The 22,049-nt window shown below is 40.6% G+C and overlaps 1 protein-coding gene across 2 annotated transcripts; it reads right to left on the bottom strand.

Annotated features, from left to right (window-relative positions):
* Window positions 1-13,570: 13,570 nt before the first annotated feature.
* On the bottom strand, window positions 13,571-21,615 carry CLDND1 (claudin domain containing 1). Of its 2 annotated transcripts, none has more exons than XM_019923068.3 (5): window positions 21,489-21,615; window positions 19,781-20,090; window positions 16,983-17,093; window positions 15,422-15,559; window positions 13,571-15,270 (listed from the first exon to the last, which is right to left on the bottom strand). In XM_019923068.3, exons 2-5 carry the CDS (start codon window positions 20,070-20,072, stop codon window positions 15,050-15,052), a joined length of 762 nt encoding a protein of 253 aa, XP_019778627.1. In that variant the 5' UTR covers window positions 20,073-20,090; window positions 21,489-21,615; the 3' UTR covers window positions 13,571-15,049. The 2 variants fall into 2 exon arrangements, with proteins under 2 accessions (XP_019778627.1, XP_073660469.1); XM_073804368.1 differs by lacking the exon at window positions 21,489-21,615 and adding an exon at window positions 20,317-20,372.
* Window positions 21,616-22,049: the final 434 nt, after the last annotated feature.

Here is a 22,049-nt window from a genome sequence, read left to right as displayed (position 1 = left end):
AAAAAGGTGATATCATAGTACATTACATGGCATAAATATGAGCAATAAATACATATCCATATGAATAGAAATAATGACTACTGATTTAACCAAAATGGTGATTTAACTTTATTGAGAGGGTAAGGGGAGTGAAAGAGTATTCTCTGAGGAGGGCTGTTGTATAGTGAGAGAGCTATATACTCCTCTACAGAAACATCTATAACTAAGAAACTATAAAATAGCAGTGTAAGCACATCACTTAGAAATATAAAAGTGAATCCAGAAAAAAAATTAGGAGAGTTGAAAATGGTTGAGGGTTGGAGAGGGCAGAAATTGGGGTGAAGGTACAGATGCTATTTTTCATTTTAAGCCATTTAAAATTATCTGACTTCCAAAATTCTGCAAATTACTCTGATAAAAATAAAATATGAATTTTAAAACATTGGTAACATTATTTTAAGCTTGAACTTTTGCTCCTTTCTGCTTCCAGCATTTATAGTAGAAAACTAAGTTAGCATTTTTGAGGAAGGATACGTTAGTTCCAAACATTTGAAATTCCAAGCTGTTTTCGGTCTCTGTGTCCCATTTGCAGCAACATGGATGGAACTAGAGATTATCAAACTAAGTGAAGTAAGCCAGAAAAAGAAAGACAAATACTATATTCTATCACTTACATGTGGACTCTAAAATATGACACAAAAGAACTTATCTACAAAACAGAAACAGACTCACAGACATAGAGAACAGACTTAACTGTCTGTTAAGTCTGTTCTGTTAACTGTCTTAACAGACTTAACTGTCTGTTAAGGGGGGAGGAGTGTTGGGGAAGGATGGATTGGGAGTTTGGGACCAGCAGATGCAAACTATTATATATAGAATGGATAAAAAACAAGGTCCTACTGTATAGCACGGGGAACTTTATTCAATATCCTTTGATAAACCATAATGGAAAAGAATATGAAAAAGAATGTATATACATACAACTGAATCACTTCGTTGTACAGCAGAAATTAACACAGCACTGTAAATCAACTATACACCATAAATGCCAAGGAAGGACCTAAAGGAAAGGTGCATATTGATTGCTGCTTACAAGGAATGAGAGAATTGTTCAAAGGTGAAAAATGAGCCTTTAGGAATCTAAAAATGGTAAGACTTTGAAAAATGCCAGAGCAGGCCTAGACAAGAAGCAGAGCTGGCCTGATGCAGCCACAGGTCCTAAAAGATCTTTGTAACTGTAGGGTATATTGGGCCCCTGTGGGGACAAAACTTTTCCATCTCATCGTGACTTATGCTCCGGTTATTTATTGTTGCATGGTCCCAAAACTCAATGGCTTAAGGCAACAAAAAATCACTATATTATCATCTGTCATGGTTTGGGGGGTTGCCTGTGCTCACCTAGGCAAGTTCTTGCTCAATATTTATCATCTTGTTGCAGTTACATGGTGGCTGGGACCGGAGTAGTCTCAAAGGCTCCTTCGCTTGTGTGACTGGCCATTGATACTGGCTGTCAGATGAGACCTAAGCCAACATGTGGCCTCTCCTTATGATCTGGTGCTAAAAGTCGAATTTTGGGAAATAAGATCTTTACAGAAGTAATCAAGTTAAAATGAGGTCATTCGGATGGACCCTAATCCAATATGACTAGTGTCCTTTATAAAAAGGGGACACAGAGACAGATATGCAGAGGGAAGACAATGCAGAGAGACACAGGGAGAATGCCTTGCGAAGATGGAGGATTGGAGTGATACACCTAAGTGAGGAATGTCAAGGAGTGCTAGCAAACCACCAGGAGACAGAAAGAGGCAAGGAATGATTCCGGCAGGAGTGTGGCCCTGCCAACACCTTGATTACAAACTTCCAGCCTCCAGATCTGTTAGATGATAAAGTTCTGTTGTTTTAAGGTACCTTTCTGTGGTACTTTGTTATGGCAGTGCCAGGAAACAAATACACCTGGGTTTCCTTACAGCATGGCTACTGTAGGCAGTCACTACATTTTGCTCTCATTTAAGGAGAGGAAACATAGAACAGTTGATGGGAAGAGTGTCAACACTACACTGTAAGAAGAGCTTGTGGGGCTTCCCTGGTGGCGCAGTGGTTAAGAAGCCGCCTGCCAATGCAAGGGACACAGGTTCGAGCCCTGGCCCGGGAAGATCCCACATGCCGCCGAGCAACTAAGCCTGTGCACCACAACTACTGAGCCTGTGCTCTAGAGCCCGCGAGCCACAACTACTGAGCCCACGTGCCACAACTACTGAAGCCTGCATGCCTAGAGCCTGTGCTCCACAACAAGAAGCCACAACAATGAAAAGTCCGTGCACCGCAACGAAGAGTAGCCCCCGCTCACCGCAACTAGAGGAAGCCTGCGCACAGCAACGAAGACCCAACACAGCCAAAAATAAATAAATAAATTTATTTAAAAAAAAGAAGAAGAAGAGCTTGTGGATTGAGATATACTCTGTTGGCCAGAACAATTTACAAGAGTTGAGAAAGATGGTAAGGCAGGGCTGAGGGTACCTCAAGGGCTGAGTTTGAAGGGAGAATGTTAAGGACAGCTTAGCTCACTAATTTTTCATAAAATTTGTTTTCCCCTGGGTAAATGTTAAGAGGGCTGTTGTGAAACAAAGAACAAAGCAGTGAACTCCAAGAGAATTCAGCTTTTCATATTTGGAGCTCCTCAGATGTCCCCTAACTCCCATGCTTCCAATAAGCCAAAATACTATGAGAGAGATACAGTTATTACCCCCATATGACAGGTAAGAAAATGAAGTGCGGTATGGCCGAGTCATTTGCTCGGGGTCCCACAGTAGTATTTGTGTTCTGAACCCCAAGCCAACTACAAAACCCACATTCTCAACTATCACATAAGTCACAACAGATCATCCAGAGGGTTGCACAGAACAGTTTAGAACTGTTGACATTGCAGAACAGCATAGTGTTTTTTAACATTAATTTCCAAGATTCAAAAATCAGGAGAAAATTTATAAAAGCGAATTACAGCTGCTCTTGAAAAACTGGGAGATCTGGCAACAATTAATTCTTTTTATGCCACATGCCTGGCCTCTCTGAATATTTGAGTGTGTAACTTGCATTTCAAAATACTGCCTCTCATTATACTTCATTATTTCCATACTTGTGGTAAAAACATTTACCAACTTGCTATTATAAACCATAAAATATACTGATTTGAACAATTTCTCACTGTTTCAGGTCACCTTTTATAGTGAAAATGTTAAATAGAAGAGAAATGAGCAAAAAGGCCCAGAAGGGGTAATTTATTAATTCATTGGTTAATTAATATATAGTCATATATATAATGGTTATTTAAAAAGCAAAATAACCAACAATAAATAAGCTAAATACATTAATTCAGTTTTTAAAAGGAAAATCTTATACAGTAGATAACTGTTGAGCTTTAATTTCTTTTTTAAAAATAAATTTTTATTGGGCAGGAGTTTAAGTATGAACTTGATAGAAATATGATGGAATAATAGTCAATATAATTCATTTTAAGCAAGTGTATGTTATCTTTTTATTAAATACGAACTTACTACTTTACTTAAATGATCTTCATCTCTTTTTATTATAATTTTATGTTTTGTTTTTGTTGGTGAATCAATATCAATCCCAGGGAACAGAAAAAACAAAAAAATAGTTAGTCCTGTTTAATGTGTTAACAGGAAAGTAAACTCCCTTTTATACAGGAAGGAAAGCCAAATGCTAATGTGGGAAAGAGCGTATTATCAAATTAGTATGCTAATTTTGGAGAAATGAGTCATTGCATCCTGATATTACTTACAGATCTATTTTCTTTGATACTCCCTTTAGAAGATAAGGATAAAAGGATATATATGAAATTTTAAAAATGAAATAAAAATCCAAAACTTTCTGTTAAAAGAAAAAATTTCTGAGAAATTTAAAAAATATGATTTCATGGAGAGATATGCCTGTGTGTGGAACTAGTTCTTCATAAAACCAGGGAGGGTAAATGAGAGGGAACACACTGAGACACTCTGATGGGCAGGTTAGGGCATCTAAGCACAGGTACTTAAGCTTCATAGTATGTCATCTACAAAGTGGAGGGTGGGGGACATACATTTAGCATATTTGCAATAAATCTGGAACACAGACTAAAAGAGTTGCTTGAGGTTAGCACAGCTAGAGACAACAGGACAGGGCAAACTGGATTATTCATCCCGGGAAGACAGCTGTGTAGAGACTAGCTCTACGGGTAGGCCAAGAAATGTAATTTGAGGGGCTCTAAACTATTCTCCTAGTCAAAATATTTCTTCATCTCCATAGCAACAACATATTCCACCATTAGACTGTTGAGACAAACATGGTGAATAGATTTTATCTTTCCTGCCAAATGAGCAAGAGCATGATTGAATGGTTGGGGATACTGTTCATGGATTCAAAAATGAAATATATTATGCTTCCAGAGTTTAGTGGTAGCCCATGTTCCACATGACTGCCAGGAAAGTAGGGGTGCAATCTGCATCCCCAGGGCCTACTCTAATGCCTGGCGGCACGTGAGGTGCTCAAAAATTATATTAAGAAAGAAAAGCAGGAAGAAAGGGAGAAGGACAGAAGCAAAAAATTAGGATTATGGTGTTGAAAGTCCAGGTACTGAAATGGAAATAACTTACCTGGAAGGTGTGACCCATTATCTCAGTAGCATAAATCAATTCAATCGCTATTTTACCAGCTCTTCAGCAGGAAACAGCCCAGAAGAATGAGGCACAATTCTAGGAAGCCATTACTCTCACACACCAAAGGCAAGATGATGCCCTAAATGTGGTTCCTGGAAGGCCAGGGCAGCCTGAGGAAGCCAGGCTGCACTGGAAGAATCACAGCTAGACGTGGCAGGGATAAAGGCCATGAGACAAGTTATCTTCTCGGTGCTATGTTGGCTGAACTAGGAGTATGACTCCCCAGAGAATGCATCACCTGAATGCTCTCTTAGTCTTACATTGTCACAAGAAAAACGTAAGCCTGAAATTTATCATGACAAGAATTCTTGCAGGGGCAAGCTATGAGCACCAAAGAGATGATAGCTTTGGCATAGTTTCCTCAGCAACCTGGGGGCTGTCCTCCTTTGTTACACTCTCCACTCTCTCCTCTTCATCCCCTCCTGTAAAGTGTGTCGTCTCTTCCTGTCATCATCAGGAAAGTATGTACTGAGTTTACTTCCTCTTAGAGTGGGAAATGATATAGGGCGACACACAGTAAAAAGAATTACACAGGCACAATCCCTGCTCCTCTGAAATTTATCAAATGCAGGACATTAAAAAAGGAAAGAAAATGGTACAGCCTATTTATAGTATATAAAGTGACTAACAGTAACTATAATGAACATTAATTGGCTAATATAATTGACTAATATTAAACTAAGTAGAACTTCATTCTTCACAATCCTTCTCCCTCTCAATTTTTTCTTCGACTTAACTAACCATATTTAAATATGTAGCCTCTACTTAGAGGGAAATAATAATTTTTGAAATAGATTTATTACTCTCCTCCTGAGGAAATACACACTAAGAAAATAACTCTTACTTGAGGACTGATTAAAGGAAACACGAGTCTCAAAATTTAATAATTGTGTGTACCTCTATGCACTCGCCTCTGAAAAATGAGTATTGTGGCTCACCAGACTTACAAGATTAGTTCATATCTTTCAAGAAAGATAAGAATTTTATTTATTGATTCATGCATCATTCACTAAGTATTTATTGAGCATCTTATTATATTCTAGGCACTGTGCCAAGCACTGGGTTCTATGAGTTAAGTCTGACAAGATTTCTGCTCTCATGTTGTCCAAGGAAGGAAGATGTTAAACAAAATTATTAAAATTTAATACTGTTTAACAGGATTCAAATGTAATGTATACTGTTACCTCAGTTTAGTTTTATCAGAAGCTCCACGTTCCAAATTGAGATGTTGGACCCCTGTGAGGATTTGCAGGGGGTGGTCTAAAAACAGATCTTGTGACTTTTAGCTCATGACTCCCCTCAAAGATTTATAAGAGCCTCGGGGATTCATGAGAGTTAGGAGAAATAGAAGACAGACATCTCTGCAGAGACAAGCTGAAGGCTCTGGGCTTCCCCTAGTCCCACCCATTGTGGTGGGAGGGGCTTGCCTCCCCGTCACTGGGCTTAGTCACTTGAGAGGGACTTTACTCAGGGAGCTGGGCACGTGCCCACTGGAGCTTGAGAAGCCTATGGAACAATACCTGACTCACCCTTGAAAAGCTAAAAGCTGTAAGGGCTTGGCTGGATGGGATTGATGCAGCAAAGCAACGAGACCCCAGTTTGAGTTGGGAGAGACCTGCATTCCCACCATCCAGGTATTTATTCATTAGCTCTTCTTGTTTCCTGGGGACTAGATGTCCTCCCCCCAGAAGGAGCTGACCTGGGATCCTAGTAAATGAGAACTCCTGAACAACCTGAGAGCACTAGGACCCCAACGGAGACGAGCCAGCCTGCCAGCAACCCAGGCACTGAAGGGGGAGGGGTAAGCAGACAGCTGAAGGAAAGACATTGACTTCTAATGCTAAAAGAACTGCAGTCTGAAAGTCTGCGGGGGGGGGGGAGGGGAGGGGGGGTGGTCTCTGAGAAACTCCCCCGAAGTGGCCCCTAGGAGAGAAAGAGCAGCAACATGCATGGGCTTCTGCAGCCCCAAGGTCAGAGGACAACTGGTACAGCCACACAAAACCGTACTTGTTCCTAATCTACTCTTGAGTCCTGTCTCAGGACAGGAGTCACTGTCTCAGGAAAAAGTGACTGAGGACAGAGAGAAGCAGCTGCTCACGTCTCAGAGCAGCTGAGGGAGCCAAGGGAGAATGGAACTAAGCCAAGGGAGAATGGAGTTACTTGGTCTTTTAGTTTTAATATTTCACTAACTGGCCTGGAGTGTGATTATCAGACGGGACTGAACTCTTTCATGTTGCTGTCAGAAAGAACTAATTTCTTAATTATTAAGTAACCCCAAGACCTACCAGAGATTTTTTTTTCCCCCCCGTACGCGGGCCTCTCACTGTTGAGGCCTCTCCCGCTGCGGAGCACAGGCTCCGGACGCGCAGGCTCAGCGGCCATGGCTCACGGGCCCAGCCACTCTGCGGCATGTGGGATCTTCCCGGACCGGGGCACGAACCCGTGTCCCCTGCATCGGCGGGCGGACTCTCAACCACTGCGCCACCAGGGAAGCCCCCTTACCCGAGATTTTACTGAGGTACGGGAAGAACAGATCCATGGAGTTTAAACAGAGTCACTTTCAAACTTGGACTTTACTGTTTCCCACATTCAAGAACTTCAGAGCACTGTGGACACATAAGAGGGAGAGCTAACTCAAGACAGATGGTCAGGAAAAACTGTGCTGAAGAAATAAATATTAAGCTTTGAGTAGAAAAATAAATAGGAGTTATCCTAACCAAGGCAACAGAAAACTTATATTTTCTAGTATAGCACTTCATATGAAATGAGCAAAAATCACAAAAGCCTAAGTGATTGAGTTAAATTGTACACGTGGCATCCCAACTGACAAAAAAATGAACCCTCTTCCTCTGCTAGCTCAGGGGGGAAAATGTTGTATCTATAAATCTCAAAGTTACCTTGAAGGACTGTTGCAGAGCTTTCTCTCCAAAGTAGCAGCATAATATTAAACTTAAGCTCTTGTCTATCAGTTCAAATTCTTTCCTAGATAATCCAATTTCATGTATACACTTTACAGTAGGGCTTTCTAATAATTTCAAGGGTTATTCACTCAAAAACTTCCTTCTGATTTCCTGAGAAACTAGTCTTTGCAAGGCTATGTGGGAGATGTTGCGAGAAACAAAGATTAAATAAATAGGCAGTAAGATCTAGTAGGGAAGAGAATATGTATAGTAATCAGTGTTAAACAAGGTAGAAAGTGACAAAAGCTACGGGGGCGGGTGCGTTACTCAGAGTGCTATAAGTATTCAAAAGAATAATACATTTGAGGTGAACTTTATTCTATTTGGTAAATAAATGGTCATGACTTTTGAAACGATATAATTTCAACAAAGTGATATGGACTAGATTTGAGTATGTGGAGAACAGTATTCCAGTAACACAATATAACAAGAAGCATTGATCTAAGAAAGTGCAAACTGGGTACAATTAATAGTGAGTTTGACTGAAGTAAAAGAATGGGAACAGGAAATGTTTCAAAGATGGAACTAGCTAATGCTAGATCTTGGATGTGAGACTAAATTTAGACAATTCCAGTTTGCTTCTAGAATCATTGCTTTATAAGCAATGAGGAGTCATTGAATGTTTTTTAGCAAAAGGTTCATGTGATCAGATCTATGCTTTTGCAAATCAGACTAGCAGGATATGTAAAATGGATTAGAGAGAGAGCTGGCAGCAATGCTACTGTCATCATCCAGTAGCCTGAACCAGGGTAGGATAGCAGGGGTTTAGTGAGATAGACATTACATAGAATCAGAAAGTCTTGGTTAAGGCAAGGGAACAGGAGGAATCAAAGATGATGTCACCACTGAAAGTCTAGCTGATAAGGAAAACAAAGAAAATGGGAATTGGAGAAACGATGAAAAGAAAAATGAGTTCAGCCGCATAGCACAGGGAGATCAGCTCGGTGCTTTGTGACCGCCTGGAGGGGTGGGATAGGGAGGGTGGGAGGGAGGGAGACGCAAGAGGGAAGAGATATGGGAACATATGTATATGTATAAATGATTCACTTTGTTATAAAGCAGAAATTAACACACCATTGTAAAGCAATTATACTCCAATAAAGATGTAAAAAAAAAAAAGAAAAATGAGTTCAAATCTGGACATATTAAGTTTTAGGTACCATGTAAAGATTCAAATGGAGCTGCCTTGAAGGCAGTTAGAAATTTAAACCTAAAGCATAGGAGAGAAGGCAGGGCTGGGAACCTGAAATCATCTGCTGATCAATTATGATTATCATTTATTGAGGTGCGCTGGACACCACGCTGAGTGCTTTACATGTATTATGTTATTTAAGCCTCACAACGAACATGAAAAGTGGACTTTATTATCCCACTGAGACCTCAGAAGTGTTCGAATTTTCCCAAAGGTTCTGACGCAGTAAAAGAAGAGCTGGGGTTATAAGCAAATGTCTAAATTCGAAGCATGTGATTTAGATGTGAAAGTCATGGGTTAACAAGAGAGTAGCTCTGCTTGTCCACCTAGGAGGCTGTCTAGTAGTTGGGGGGTGGGATCCGTACCCACCTTTTCTGGTGGAGGTAGAGATGGGCCACAGCGCCCTCCACACAAAGACTCAAGGCCTTTTCCTCCCTTTCCTTCCTCCTGTCATCTTTTTATTTCAAATGGGAAGAGAAAGGGACCACTGCCATGGGGGATGGTTGGATAGTTATGATAATAAAAGTGGATGCTGCTGTCCCTAAACAAGTCCTGGAAGAAGTCTTAGCCCCGAGTGTTTGAATTCTTTCTAGATATTTTTTAGATAATTTCTTATCTTTCATACCTTTGAATGCTCCTTTAAGTCCAGGTAGGGCAAGAAAAGTGCCACATTGCAACTTATTATAAGTGTTCATGAATAACGCTCAGTGTCTGGCCCTATGGTGTGTGTCCCTGAAATCCACTGCCACTCTCAGCACTTAAAATGAACCGTCCAAACCAAATTGTATTGCATGTGGTAGTAGTTCATTTCAGGAGCCTGAGAACAAGCCACAGGAATCCAAGTTCCTCTTGTTCTCTCAGTGGACCTGGATCCAATTTAAACAAGATAAAGACAGATTTTTGATGCAGCTAACCTTAAATCACTAACCGACGCTTAGCAAAATCATTGAAAGACCAAAAAATCCCACACTGGTGCAGACCTGTTTGGGAGAAAGGATAACAACACTATCTTTTAAAAAATCCTTCCATTTTGACATGCAAGAATGGTTAAAGAGCCTGTCTGTAATGAAGCTCTACCTGTTTTGAAGTGAACATTAACAGGAAACTAGATTCTCCCTGATACTATAGCCCCCAGCCCAGCGCTAAGCCCTGCTGGACTGCAGCCACAGGACAAGCCACAGCAGCTCCGGCTCCTGCACAGACTGACCACACAGGCCAGGCAAAGGCTGCCCTCCTCCCCCTGTGCTGCCTTTGTCTCCTAACAATACCTAGTATTTACTGACCTCTGATGTTTCAGGATCTATGTACCTTCTTATCTAACCCTCACAACAACCTATCAAGGCAAGTACTAGTTCATCTTCATTTTATATGTTCATTCTCAAGCATTTCTGGCTTGTGTAGAGGTTAATGTCAATTACTCATACCTCTGTCCTTTCTGGTTCTAATCAAAAGAGAAGTACTGCAATGAACTGGTAAACAGACAAGGATCACAGTATTCACCTTTTTTATGGAGGCCTAGTCACCCCCCCACTACAGGGTCCCTGAAAGTACTGAATTAAAGAAAGTAATTTGGAATTGAAGCCAAAACAAACGAGGCTTTCTATTACCTCTGGCCAAATCTGAACCTTAGGACCAGCCACTGGAGCGTCCTGGGCTGCAGGTAGACTCTTGGTACAGCTCCAGCTAGCAGTGGTGTGATGGATTGGGGCCCATCTCAAAGAGCCAGATGTCAGCAGAAGAGAGTGCCTGAAAGCACGGGAAAGAAATAGCTTCTAGAAGGCAGGCAGCATGCCAGGTCTGTTTACTCTACAGAGCCCACTGTCTCTTTCTAACAATCTGCCAAGAAGAGAGAGAATACTACTTCTTGCTTTTAAATGTAGCTTTCAAACAGTTTTCAAACATAGCTACTCACTGGAATCACTTGGAAAGGTTTAAAAATATCAGTGACCTAGCTACACCCCGGACGGACTGAATCAGAATCTCTAGCGCACAAGTATTTTCTGAAGTTCTCTAGGCAATTCCAATATGCAGCATAGACTGAGAACCACCCCACGGGGTGGCCAGGTCACTAGGGGTAACCCCATCCACTCTTAATGCAGCCAATCAAGCACTTCTGAGTGGCTACTTTATGCTGAGCAATATCCTCATTACAATTCTGTGAGGCAGGTATGATAATCATAGCATTTCACAGATGGGAAAAGTGGGACTTGGAAAGGCTAAGTGACAGACCTGGGATTACAAATTTAGTATGCTGTCTCTCCTGAGCTGGATACTTAACCACTATACACTTTGCTGCTTTTTGTGGATGCCATGCTCCCAGCAATCTCTCCAATCAGTTAATACGTTCTTCTTTTGTAGGGAGAAACATACAAGTGTTGGAGAAACTGGAAGAGTTCATTCCAATATGTGCTCCTTAAAGAGAACATAAACTCCATCTGCGGAAGTTGAAGAAAAAGAATACAAGTTTCCAACAACTAACATTTGTAGAGATTTGAAAAACATGTGTGTTACAGGGTAATAAATCAACAGGTAGTGGGGTTAATTGTCAAGCAACTAAAGTCAAACAGCAATTTTTTAAACACAATCAGCTGAATAGTTTTGAGCAGCCCTCTTTGGTACCCTGAGACTGAGAACAGGAAAACTGGATGGCATAGTTCTGCTGTGAAGATAAGGCTAAGGACTGTGAAGGAAGGTGACATGGGAGATTATGCAAACAAGAGACTCAAAGCTGCTTGTGTACATCCCAGTGACAATACAAGCTGAGCAGAGAAAAACAAGAACACAGGCTAGAAGACTGGGAGGGGCTGGAAGGCTGTAGGAGACGTGAAGTAAATTTCACATCCTGAGACAGAGTCTGAAGATGAAAGGTGACACATGACCCCATAACTCAAATATTTTAAAAGGTGAAGACAAAAGAGAATTCTCTCTCTCCTTATTCCATCTTTTTAGAACTCTGCAAAGGTAAAAAGTAATATAAATTGGATTTTGCTTTATACAAGTTTGCTGAAAGTGTGCAAGTGTTAGTATGTCAATGTATTAATTTTGCTAACAGAAATTTTAACACTGAAGAGGATTTAAATCTCTTCTTCTAGACAGCAAATAATTACTCTAATTTATTCTTTTCACATAATGAATTTGCAGGACACTGGCATATATCATAATTTGATCCAAGGGAAAAATATATCTCATTACAATAGTGTGTTGGAACACCTGATGAGCAAAAGAAAAAGAATTCCTATACACAGATGTGTTTCCTTGTTTTATTCTCTCAAGTCTGAATCATTACTCCCTTAAGAGGGCTGAAAGGAGGACAAGAGACTTCACCCATCTGTGCCAGGACAGAGCTGGGTGGAGCTTGTGAAGTAACAATTTGCATCTTCAACACTATACACATTACCTGCTCCTTTAGCTGCTGGGAAACTTTTCAAAGTGTTGCAACTGGCAAAATCAGGTTAAATCAACAGGTTGTTTTCATTTCTGGTGAAAGCTTACATAAGGGTTAAATTGTAAAATGCCCTCACACTACTTTACAATAATTGAAAATGACTGGATATATATTACATAAGTTTTAACAGTGCTAGTCTGCAATTTAGCGATGTCTCTGGAATGGAAAAACAAACTCTAAATTGATTTGTTGTACGCTCAACTCCTTCTCACTGGGGTCACCAATCAGTTCACCTGTGACTTAACTCTATCCATTGCCTCCGCCCCCCCAACACACACACACACACACACACCCCAATACTTAGACCAGGTAAAACTTTTAACACATTACAATTAAATTCCCAAGACCCTAGTATATTATGACCTAGACAGCAGGCACACAATATTAATTGAACAAATAAATTCTGCCTTTTTTATTGTATTAACTTTTACTGTGTTTATGGCTATCCTTAAGAAATTTTCTAAAATGAGTCTTTGCTAAAAAGGATATAGAAGACATTTATTCACATCGTGAAATGAGATCAGGAACCAAAAAATTAAGATCTTAAAACATGTTTCTTAAGTTGCCATAAAACTCACATTCTGAAAAATCTGAAAATTATTTTTTTACACTTCGGGGGTTGCTTTCAAAGATTACGTGAAAAGAGATTAATAGCACTTTCCTTGCCACTGACTTTATGTATCAGTTTAATCGAAAATGGTCAAATATCAGTAATTTCATATGGTTCTACTTGACTAGAATCATTAGACAGATGAAAAACCGTAATACTTACACATCAAGTGAAACAATGCAAGCCTCTGTATTCCAAAAAATCTTTGCAGGAGAGAATGACCTCAGCTACTCTGAAATGTGCTTAAACAACACATACTCAGCACCAGGGCTTATGGTGCTAGCTTTCCATATTTAAGGGTGCTACTGGTGAGGCTCAAAAGTCAGATCCTGACTAAGCTTCCTCAATGCACACTAAAGACGGGTGTTAAAGTAAGTCACAGGTAATTCTGGGGTGATAAGAGGCAGGGATAAAATAAATAACTTCCAAATCCAAAAATGTCATGTTGGTCAATAATTTTAAAATCTCATTCCCCAAAGTGTGCTGTGTTTTGTTCACTTAGCTTTTCTACCTTCCACAAAAGGTGCTGAAAGGCAATGAAACTTCAAGAGTTAGGAGGAGGTAGAAAACTGAGTAACTAGCCATTTCACAGGCAATAATCGGCTGCAGAGTAATACTGGCTTTGTTGTAAGTCAGAAGCCCACTTGATTAATACACAACATAAACATCCACAGCCATTAAATGACTTTATGAAAAACTAGCCATGTTAAGTATGATACACAATGATCACAAAACTACTTTGAAAACATGCTTTAAAACGCTGAAGCATAAGAAATAGTCTCTTATTTTCTAATGGGGGCAAGGGGTTTCCACATTTTCTGGATGATAAAACAGAGACCCAAACACTGGACATAAAGTAGGCCTATAGAGCAACAATGCATTCCCCACAGAAAATCACAAAATCCTCATTCAGAATCCTGTACTTCTTTATCCTAAGGTACTAAGATTTAATCAACTCAGACACTATACACAATTCTGAGTCTCTTCTCATTTTTTTATTTTTTAAAAAAGACAGATCTAGGATTTTGTAAGAAATTATTACTAAGTTACATTTTTTTTTAAATCTGTCAAATACTACAGTAATGGAATAAATAAATAAGATTTTTTAAAGTTCAATGTTTATAGACATATTTATAAAAAAATGACTGAATTAGAAGACATTAAATAATGTTGATGCACACCAGGAAGGGATTAGGCAAGGAAAGGCACATCATTTCACCACAAGAAATAAAGACCATAGTTGGAAGTTAATGACCAGCCAAAGCTTTAGGTCTTGTGGTAGTTTTCCTAGCTCCAGAGGGTCATTATGGTGTAACCTTCTTTATGGTACTTAGCTGAAATAAACGTATGGCAGTTGGAGAATTTTACTCTGTGACCCCAACGTAGTGTTTAAAAAAAGCACTCTTTTAATAAGTCTGGTGTGTGAGGAGGGAAGGAACAAAAATCCAAAATGGTCTGGCGATACTAAAAATCCTATTGACGTATTAAGGAGAGTTTTTTAAAAAAAGTAAAATAAGGTTAATCCTCTTCTCTGGCTGAACTGGAATTCTTGCAGTTACAAAGTTAAAATTCCATGTAAACACTTCCTTTCTTGTAAACAAGACACAGTACAGATAAACAACTGAAGATATTTCACCTCAGATGAAGTTATACGCCAATATTTAGAGAAAAAGATCTTAGATAATTTCCTTATTTTAGATAGCCTAAGTCCTTGAACATAGCCTGGCTGACTGGCTATCTGCAACAGCAAAGTGAACGTAAGTTTTGACAATGATTGTTTCCCAAACAAACTAGAGTTTCCAGTTAAACAGATACTTTATCCAACAGACCTCAGCGGCACTTGCTTTGGGTCAACCTCCTACTACCAATTTTCTTTCACAAATTTGTGCCAAGAGTTTACCCAATTTTTTTCTGTCTGGACTCTGAACCTAGATTAGTTTGACTGAAAGATGGAATCACTCAGATTCCATATAAATTTTAGTGGTATTAAGAAACAACTGTCTGCGTGAATAAATAAAACGGATTTTCAGGATAAAATGGTATACCCATTAAAAAAAGAGTTAAATTAAAAACAACTGGGGGGCAGATAAGGGAAAATATTAATATCAAAAACTCATAAAAATGGCAATTGTAAAGCAGGCAGCTTCCCACTCATGCCACACGATATGCCTTCATTAAGGTGTACTCTTTCCGGTTGGTATGAGCGGCCCAGATGAAGAGAGCAGAAGCCATGAACTGTAAGGGAGCTGAGACGCAAGCCAGGCAGAAGGACCATCCAAATTCGCCAGACACATTCTCAGGCAGCTCTAGTTTCTGGTGGAGTAGTTCAATTCCAGCAACGTAACAGCTCACTGAGCCCAGTGTACACAGACCTTGGAGGAAAATTTAGAAAAAAACAAAAACAAAAAAACATAGCTAGATAAGAGCATGGTAAGAGCTTTCCAGGCAACACAACAGGGCAGTAATATGGGATCCCTAAGGAGACAAGAAGTAGGTAAAACTAAGTGTGATGACAAGACCCACCTGCAAGGAGATGGAGAATGCCTGTGGCAATGGTGGGGTACAAGCTTCGGCAGATACAAGCACAAAGTCCAATCAAAGCCCCAAAGCACATCAAACCTAGACTAACAAAAGGTAAAAGGAACTGGCAACGCCAAAGATCTGATTTTAAAAAAGAGAGAGAGAAAAAAGAAATGTTACCATGACTTCAGTTTTCTCACAATGGCAATTTCTTTCATATTCTAATTAGAACTTTTCTCAAAAAGTGAGAATGAAGTATGCTAACATTGAGGTTTTTTCCTAAAGCACATTATTCAAAACAATGCTAACTTTCTCCTGATAAAAGTAAAAGGACACTAACAATTAACTGTTACTGAGGGCTTCCTATGTGTCAGGCACTGTTCTATACATGCTTTGCGTATTAAACCGCCAAAATCTCTATGAAGTAGGTACTATTACTATGATCTCCATTTTATAAATGAGGAAACTGAAACAGGAGGTATAAATAACTTGTACAAGGTAACACAATAAGTGGTAGAACCAGATTTGAAGCAAAACATTCTGGCTCTACATACAAACAAATTTAAGTCCTCATAGGATCTTAAGACAGGAATAACAAGCAAATGAATAGAGATTATAAAAGACCTGTTAAACGAATACACATAAAGCACAAAGCAGAGGATCTGGTATATACCAGGCACTCAATAAATCGCAGTTTTAATTATCATAAATTCCCTCAACAACATGGGAAAAAAAGCTGATGACTTTACAAAGCATCCCATTACATTTTCAAATTATGTTAATTATTATCAATGTAGTAACATCAACTCTAAACCAAACTTTACCTTTTAGTGCTAGTTTTACTTTCTGGAACTACATAAAAGTCTTTTCTCTAACTTCCCTTCAAACTCTGTTAGTAATAAACTTCTTCCTATGCATTTACAATGCAAAATTGAATACTTGTCATTTTATTCAATGTTCCTTCTCATGACGTGGTCATTCTTCCAGGCAAGCTCCAGTAACTCTCTATATAGCCTAGAAACTAGGTCCAAACATGAAGACAGCATTTCCTAGGCTGCCTGACCATCAAAGAATAGAATGCTCGTAATAATTACTTTCATTTGTTTTTGACATCTACACCTTGTTACTACCACCTAAGACTGGATCAGTAATACTTCAGCAGGCCTGATACTTGTTGACTCATATAAAGCCTGCAGTCAACTTTTTTCACATATCCCGATTGGAACTCAGATAAATGAAGTGTTTAACTTAAATATAAAAATGTATCATTTATCCCTGTTAAACTTCCTCTTTAAATGGGCCCATTAATAACATCTTTTGGATGGTCTGGATTCTCTCACCCAATGTATTAGCTGCTCAACTTCATAGTTGTGATTTGGTAAGTATGTACCTAACTTCTAAAATGTATTATCAACAGAACAGAGTTTGTTGGGATAATGTTAAAGACCTTATTTCAAGTTGACACAATGTACAATGTCATCCTGTTCCAAAAAGAGTTCAACAAAAGGGAAATAAAATTATTTTCTTTTTTTCCCAATTGTCTTGCTGCGTTCAAACTACTCACAGGTCCGAAGCAGATCGATCCCACTATTGTGGTTTCCAGGATCAACAAATTTCTCCTCGAACTGCTCATTTAGCGTGAAACTGATACATTTTGTGACCATATCAAATGACTCTGGAACGAGAATAACAATGATTGCTTGTTGTTTTAATTTTAAACATTTAACAAAAATCTCTTTTAGTAATTATTCTCTGAAATAAAAAGTGATATGGAAAAATGTTCTCAGGGGAGACAGCAACCTCTTTGGTCCTGAGTGACACACAGCCTTCACCAATGCCCAAAGGACCAATGGTTCTCAGCAGCAGGCTTAAGACATGGGTTCAGGGAGGAGCAGTAAAATTAGCAGTAAGGGGCTTCCCTGGTGGCGCAGTGGTTGAGAGTCCGCCTGCCGATGCAGGGGACACGGGTTCGTGCCCCCGTCTGGGAAGATCCCACATGCTGCGGAGTGGCTTGGCCCGTGAGCCATGGCCGCTGAGCCTGCGCGTCCGGAGCCTGTCCTCCACAAGGGGAGAGGCCACAACAGTGAGAGGCCCGCGTACCGCAAAAAAAAAAAAAAAAAAAAAAAAATTAGCAGTAAGAAGACTAGGAAGGAGTGGACAAAGAAACTTTGATCTTCTCCCCCAAACCTACTCCATCAGCCATGTTCCCCATTTCAGGTAATGACAATTCCATTCTTCTCATTCCTCAGACCAGAAACTTTATAGTCATTCTTGCCCATATGCATTCCATCAGGAAATCCCAGAGGCTCTACCTTCAAAATATATCCAGAATCAGGCACTGCTCAGTACTACCATCCTGGTCTTGAGTCATAATCATCTCTCACCTGAATTGGTGCAATAGCCTCCTAAGTCTCCTGGCTTCTGTCTTGGCCAGCCACCTGTCCGTTTTCAGCACATCTTCCTAGGTGACCAGATTATCTTTCCTCTGCACAAAGCTCCCCAGTGGCTGAATCACACTCAGAGTAAAAACCAAAGCCCTCATCACACCTAGAGAATCCTGCGTGATTTGCCCTACTCCCTCTCCCAGGATGTGTCTCTGACACATACCCAACTCTTCCCCCAGCCCCCTCCTTCCAGCCCAGGGAATTCCTTGCTGGTTCTGGAATATTTCAAGCATGCTCCCACCACAGGGCCCTTGCAGTTGTTCCTTCCAACCTAAATGATTCTCCCTGCCTCCACAACTACCCATATGGTCAACTCCTTCACCTTTATCAAGTCTTTCCTCAAGTGGTATTTTCTTGTTGCAGCGTATCTTGCCTTTACTATTCAATAGCATAACTATGCCCACCAACATCCCCTTCCCTATGTATTTCCAAACCCCCTTTATTGTGCTGTATTTTTCACAGTACATGTCATCTTCTACTATATAATTACTTATTCTGTTTATACTATTATATTTATTGTTTATTGCCTGTCAGTCCTTATTAGAATGTTAGCTCCCCTCGGGGGCTTCCCTGGTAGCACAGTGGTTGAGAATCTGCCTGCCAATTCAGGGGACACGGGTTCGAGCCCTGGTCTGGGAAGATCCCACATGCCGCGGAGCAACTGGGCCCGTGAGCCACACCTACTGAGCCTGCGCGTCTGGAGCCTGTGCTCCGCAACACGAGAGGCCGCGACAGTGAGAGGCCCGTGCACTGCGATGAAGAGTGGCGCCCGCTCACCGCAACTAGAGAAAGCCCTCGCACAGAAACAAAGACCCAACACAGCCAAAAATAAATTAATTAATAAAATTTAAAAAAAAAAGCAGCAGAGCAATAGCGTTAACTGGAGCTTTAAGAAAAGAATATTAGCTCCCCAGGAGTAGGGATTTTTATTTGTTTTTTCCCCTTATGTACTCCAAGATCCTAGGCCCTGGAACATGAAAGAATGCACTAAATATTTGTTGACTGAATAATAAACGATTGCTAAGATTCAAATATCAAGTGCTCCTATGCTCTCATAAATAGAATTGAACATTTTAAATAAAATTTAACCAACTTTCACCTCTTTCCAAACTACTTTCTTTTTTCCATACAAAATCACAACTATCAGCCTTCCGATGTATGGTAACTCAAGCCTGTTGTGCTGTGATTTGAATATAGTGCTTCCCACCAAGAGCCCAACAGAAGTAGTCATAAATAGAAACAATTTATAAAGCTGTTCCTTACAAAGAACTCTAAAGCTTCCATCTTAATAACTGGAAATTAAAATTTTTAAATGTTAAGAATGCTTACAAAATAAACCTGAGAGGCAGTTTCTTAGATTTTTTTTACTTCTGTAATGGATATTTTTAACCTAAAAACTCCATCAAGATTGTTGTAAAACAGTCTCAAATATGCAGACTTAAACACAGAACTGGTCGAATTATACCCTCTAAGATTTAGTGGGCAAATGATAATATCAACTAAAACACAGCTACATATAAAATGACTATCAATTCATATGTGTTGACTTCATTTTGGATACTAGTCCTTTTTACCAGTTACTAAGTATTTGAAATCTTCCAGTGTTCTTTTCCAATTATTTTCTCATGACATGTGAGTTTAATACAAATATCTTAATGAGTGGGTAAATAAGTACAAAGATTTACAATGATTTTCCCAAGATAAGGACAGTTACTCATCCAACCAATATTAATGAGTATGATGGTAATTCATGGAAGCTGGGGAGGGAAGTGATGGGGAGAAAAGAAATACATAAGATTTCTTTTTTTGGGGAGAGAAAGAACCCACAAACCTGCTTATACATAACTGGGCCATCATCACATCACTTTCTCTATTATAGAGTAGGTAAAGGAGACAAAAGTTAAAATAAGAGAAATACCTGTCCTTTCTGGTGGACTATACCAGTATGTGTTTTGGGGTATAGTGATACACCGTCTCCACAATCCCACTGTGCCGTTATTTCGGAAAAGTGCATCATTATAAGTCTTTTCATCTGCCTCATCGCTAGCAAAGTCAGTCCAGATACTTTTGTTCAAATCGCTGGAATTTTCTTGAACTGGACTTCGATACTCATACCAGAAGTCTGTGCCAATTGAGGCCGCCATGTAGATGGTAGAAATGAGGCTAAGCACACAAGCAATTACAAATGCTGTAGCAAAACGGTTATCCATTCTGGCATTCAGACTGCTCTGTTTAAAAGTTGAAGAAAGAACAAAAGTTAGACTTCAAGGACAAACACAGATTTTGAAAGGAATTATGTCAAAATCACCCTTTACCCTATTCCCCCTCCCAAGGCTCTTTAAAGTAATGTATAATCATTAATGAATTTTAAAAAAAAAAGGAAGCAAGCATTTTTTTAATTAAGTTCAAAACAAAACTCATTATCACAAAAGTACTTATTGAAGGCTCACATACCCAGGATGCTACGGAGACAGAGGTCTTGTTCTCTAGTCTATCACCTGCACACTAAAACAGACAACACTGAAATGGACATACACATTACAGATACAAACAATAGACATGCCCAGAGTCAGCAATGTACCTTGCATACATTTTTAATGACAGACTGCAGAGCATTAAGTGTTCTGGGTCTGAGTGTGAAAAAGGCATAGGAAAAGGAAGCAGAGGAAATCGGCTCCTCCCAGTTTCCTCTGCATAGGGAAACCTTCTAAAACAAGGTTACGAGTAAGGAGCTATTTAAAAGACAGGTGAAAATGTTTGTTAGCCCAGAAAGAAAGGTTGTTCCAGGCGCACGGCATAGCAAAGAGAATAACAACATATAATAATGCTAGATTCTAATCTGCCCCTTTAATCTGCTCCATTAAAGCTAAGCCAAGCTCTTTTACGCTGTCAAAATCTTCACTCGTATCTACTCTACCCATTCCTTATACTTCTGAACCTCCTCATCTGCAACCTAAATGATCCCTCCTCAGCCAGAAAGAAAACTCTGGATTAGGCAAATATTAACACTCCCAAGGCGTGGACAGGGCTCACTGGCAGTAGTAAATGGCCGCAGTAAAATGACTCAAGGCGGATCAAGCTTAGTCAAATACTGCAAGTATATATACCATGACCGCGCCAAACACCTTAAAAAGGAGCACGAAAACGGGCTCGCAAACTGGGGTTGCTGAGTTTGGGAAATGGCAAGTGACTCAGGAGAGATCAGAGCAATTACAATAATTAACGATAACTCCAGAAGTTGGGTTTGTATTTTTATTCTTTTTAATCCTTTTTCCTCCCGGTGGCTCTCAAATGACCTTAAAAGGTCCCGAGCACCGGGAGCGGCGCTTCGCCCAGGCCGGACGCCTGGCGCTGTCACCTCGCGGGGCGCACCCTGGGGCCGGGGGTGGTCGAGACCAGCCGGAGCTGCGGCGGGTCAGCCCTCCGCGGTCCCCGGCCAGGGGCCTCAGGTACCCGAGCAGGCCCCTCCCCGGACCACTCGGCCAAGGGAAAAGCCCCGCCCCAGGCCCCCGCGCAGAACCCGCGCAGCCCCGGCCGCGCCCGGGGAGAAGGCCCCTCTTCAAACGGATGGAAACACCGAACGGCTACGCGACCCCCGCCCGGCGACGTCGGCCCCGCTCACTCACCGCCCATCCTCCTGCTCCGCCAGCTTCACCCTCAAGCTCAAACCACAGCACCCTACTCTCCCCGCGCCTTCTCTGACGCACTTCCCTGCAGAGCCCGCCCCCTCCATAACTCCTGCGCCTCCGCCTCCTCCCCGAGCCCGGCCTGGCCCCGGCGCCGAGGGGGCTTGTGGGAGTTGTAGGAGGGACAGAGGAAAAGCTGCGAGAGGCGGTGGACGGCATTCTCGGTGCCGCGCGGCGCATTGTGGGAGATGTAGGTCCGCTCCCTAGGTGCGCAAAAGGGAAGTCTGAGCAGATGGATTCTTAATATTTTACTAAGGAAGGGACGAAGGTCCGCCGAGTAAGGCGACCTGTTTCCGGTCACTACTAGTCATTAATTGTGACGAATATGACTCAGATTTTTCCAGTCCTGTGCTATCCCTACCACCACCCTGCTTATGAACAGCAATGAGATTGTACTTTTAAAATATTAACCCATTGATTTTCTCTCCCACAACCTCACTCCCATTGCAGCAGATAGTCTTTCTGGTTTTACTGTTTACGTTTAGACTAAGAAGGATGTAA

The sequence above is a fragment of the Tursiops truncatus genome, chromosome 4 (genome assembly GCF_011762595.2).
Source record: "Tursiops truncatus isolate mTurTru1 chromosome 4, mTurTru1.mat.Y, whole genome shotgun sequence".
In the NCBI taxonomy this organism is placed as follows: Eukaryota; Metazoa; Chordata; class Mammalia; order Artiodactyla; family Delphinidae; genus Tursiops; species Tursiops truncatus.
This window is presented reverse-complemented; position numbering and strand designations above follow the sequence as displayed.